This window comes from Sander lucioperca, chromosome 19 (genome assembly GCF_008315115.2).
Source record: "Sander lucioperca isolate FBNREF2018 chromosome 19, SLUC_FBN_1.2, whole genome shotgun sequence".
NCBI classification, from domain to species: Eukaryota; Metazoa; Chordata; class Actinopteri; order Perciformes; family Percidae; genus Sander; species Sander lucioperca.
Genome location: NC_050191.1, coordinates 12274847 through 12278093, shown reverse-complemented (window position 1 = coordinate 12278093; position 3247 = coordinate 12274847). Strand labels below are relative to the sequence as shown.

Here is a 3247-nt window from a genome sequence, read left to right as displayed (position 1 = left end):
TATATCACAACAAAACTACAGCTTATTTTAGGAATAATATAAGCATACCGTGATATAGGCTAATTAATAAATGCCCTAAAAAGCGACTATATATTACAGTAACTTCTCGCGGGGTGTTCCTGCATCTGTGCAGTCCCTCTCCTTCCCTGCCTCCCTCCCTCCCTCCCCTCCTCTCCTCTCTCGCCCCTCCCTGTTCCCTGTAAAAGGGAACAAACTGCCGCCGTGGCGCTGTCCCGCCTCCAGCTCTTCTTGTCCCGTCCGTGAAGCTGCATCTCCGCACTCCCTCCAAAGACCTGCCGTCTACTGCACTTTACAAGAATGTGAAAACTAAACCACCCGGATAAAAGTTATTTTCATGGAAAGAAAGGCTCCAAGTACAGGTACGTTTCAGCTTGACGTTTTGCATTCAGTTTGAGTAAAATTAAAAGTAATTGACTTATTTATCAATAGGGTTTGGTGGTGAAAACAAATCTTGGTTTCATGCACGGGTGTGCATGCAAAACAAATTGTAGAAGAGTCGATATTAGGACAAGAATATAGAAATACATCTTTGGCTTTAATAATCGCTTGAAATATTGTTTGGGTTCAGTTTGAACTTGTTGCCTCTCATTTCCTCTGAATTAGATTTGATTCTTCTGGTGATAATCCCGTAGTAGGCTACTTGAGCATTGGAAGAAGTGACAGCACCTCACGCCTCTTCACTCACTATAGCTCAGGCCATTACCTGTGTGTATTGTAGGCCAATTGATTTTATTTTCCTTCAGAGGACTAATGTGTTCTACAAACAGTGCAGTCAAATATGTCTTGATAGACATCCCTCCACATAAATGTACCACTTACAATCTTAATGCTTGTGGTGCATAAAAAAAAATCTATAAAACTGACATACTTAATTTCTTGTCGTCATATCTCTGTATGTATCATCAGGACCATGGGGTATGGGCAAATCCTCCACCAGCAGGGTAAAGAGGAGGACCAGGTCCACCTCAACGTGGGAGGGGTTCGACACAAAGTGGATCCAGACATGCTGCTCCGCTTCCCTCACACACGCCTGGCTCGCCTTCTGCGCTGCCAAAGTGAGGCGGCGATCCTTGAGCTGTGTGACGACTACAGCCTGTCTGAGAAGGAGTACTACTTCGACAGGAATCCCCAGGTTTTCCTCTGCGTGCTCAACTTCTACCACACGGGATGCATCCATATGATGGAGGAGGTGTGCGTCTTCTCCTTCAGCCAGGAGATTGAGTACTGGGGAATCCAGGAGCTCCACCTGAGCCCCTGCTGTAGCTACTGGTACCACGAGAGGAAGGAGTACATCGACGACAGAGAGTGGGACATCAGGAGTGACGACCAGCAGCCGCCAAGCTTAGACTCCTCCTTTGAGGAGCTCTCTGCTCTCGATAAAGACCTGGCCAAGTTCAAAGGCGCCTGGTGTGCAGAAGTAAGGAGCTACGTTTGGCTCAGGCTGGAGGATCCAGGTCACTCAAGAGGTTCAAAGATCATCGCCGTGGCCTCCCTCAGCTTGGTGTTGACCTCTATCGTTGCCATGTGTGTCCACAGCATGCCTGAGTTTCAGCGGGTGGACGACAACGATAAACCCATCGAGGACCCTGTCCTCGCCATCCTGGAGGAGATCTGCATTGCCTGCTTCTCCGCAGAGTTCATCATCAGGATGATTGTCGCGCCCTCCCTCAGGAAGTTCCTCGGAAACCCCTTAAACATCATCGATGTTGCCTCAATTTTGCCATTTTACTTCACTTTAGCTCTGGAAACAGCCGACGAGGATGCCGCAGAGGAGAACGAGGACTTAGAAAACATGGGGAAGGTGGTGCAGGTTCTGCGCCTCATGAGGATTCTGCGAATCCTCAAACTGGCCCGCCACTCCATCGGGCTGCGAGCGCTGGGTGCCACCATCCGCCACAGCTACAACGAGGTGGGCCTGCTCCTTCTCTTCCTCTCAGTGGGGATCTCCATCTTTTCCGCCCTCATCTACTTTGCAGAAAAGGAAGAGGAGAACACAGATTTGGGGACCATCCCTTCAGGCTGGTGGTGGGCCACAATCACCATGACCACAGTCGGTTATGGTGACACCTGCCCGGTAACGCTGGCGGGGAAGATAGTGGCCACGTTGTGTATCGTCTGTGGCCTGTTAGTGGTTGCTCTGCCCGTCACCATCATCTTCAATAAGTTTTCAAAGTACTATCAAAGAAACAAAGCCATGGAGGGACAGTGTATCACTAAGCCTCAAAGACAAGACCCAGAGCTCCCTTATTATAACATCAGAGACCTGTTCACAGGAAGTGTGTATCCCTTTATAGGAGGTATCGCCTTCAGGAACAGTGTGAGCAGCGCAGGGGACGATACAGATGCCTCCAGTCTCAAGGATATAGAAGTGTATGACGACACTTGTGAAAATGGGGCAGCAAAAAATGAGATTCCTTTATGACTGCAAGTCACTCTGTGCCTCTCAGGGCTGAGCGCTCCATCACTGACCCTGCCCCTCTGCACTGTCTTCCTCCTGCAATTTAACAGAGAAATATCGTGGCCATGAATTTTTTTTATTTCATTTTTTTCTACAAGGGAATTACTTGTGAAATATACAACGTCGCTAAAACCAGGAAATCTAAAGGGAATTATCTGAGCCTTGCTCAGAGGTTTGAAAGCCCATTTTCTGCCCGAGAAAACTGCAATGATGCATGTAGGAGGCCATAATGTTAATGTTTTTTTTTCAAAGTAATGCCCTGTATTGATTTGTCTGCTCGCTGAAAGTTCAGACTGAGAATTCAGCGAAAGCCGAGAATGACAACACTGTTTGAAAATGGTGTTATAAATCCAGTTGACTGATGTTACACAGTATGCATGAACAAAAATAAATGCATTTCGAAAGACCGTAATGTGTAGAATTATGCAATATTGATGCTGATGAAAATAGGCCACACAACTCTCTCAGAGCACTGTGGAAAGCACTGATATTATACCAGGTTATTTGTTATTTAGTCTATATCCTTGACGTTCCACTTCTGGGATTGATCCGGTGCCGCAGGAAATTCCGCCGGATGCATGTGTTTTCCGTTTCCTTCCGCTTTCTTTGTGTTGGAATTTTAAACTCTGTGGATTTATGAGAACTATGGTTAACTGCTCCTCAGATCTCTGCATGGTGAATTGAGACAGCTAGCTAGACTATCTGTCCAATCTGAGTTTTCTCTCGCATGACTATTTTGCAGCGGCTCTGTGCGGAGCTTAGCGCCGC

At 47.1% G+C, this 3247-nt stretch overlaps 1 protein-coding gene across 1 annotated transcript; it reads left to right on the top strand.

Annotated features, from left to right (window-relative positions):
- The first annotated feature begins 232 nt into the window (after window positions 1–232).
- On the top strand, window positions 233–2886 carry kcns3b (potassium voltage-gated channel, delayed-rectifier, subfamily S, member 3b). The gene is made up of 2 exons (XM_031322535.2): window positions 233–380; window positions 928–2886. The coding sequence occupies exon 2, from the start codon at window positions 932–934 to the stop codon at window positions 2441–2443; it is 1512 nt and encodes a 503-aa protein (XP_031178395.1). The 5' UTR covers window positions 233–380; window positions 928–931; the 3' UTR covers window positions 2444–2886.
- The last annotated feature ends 361 nt before the right edge of the window (window positions 2887–3247 follow it).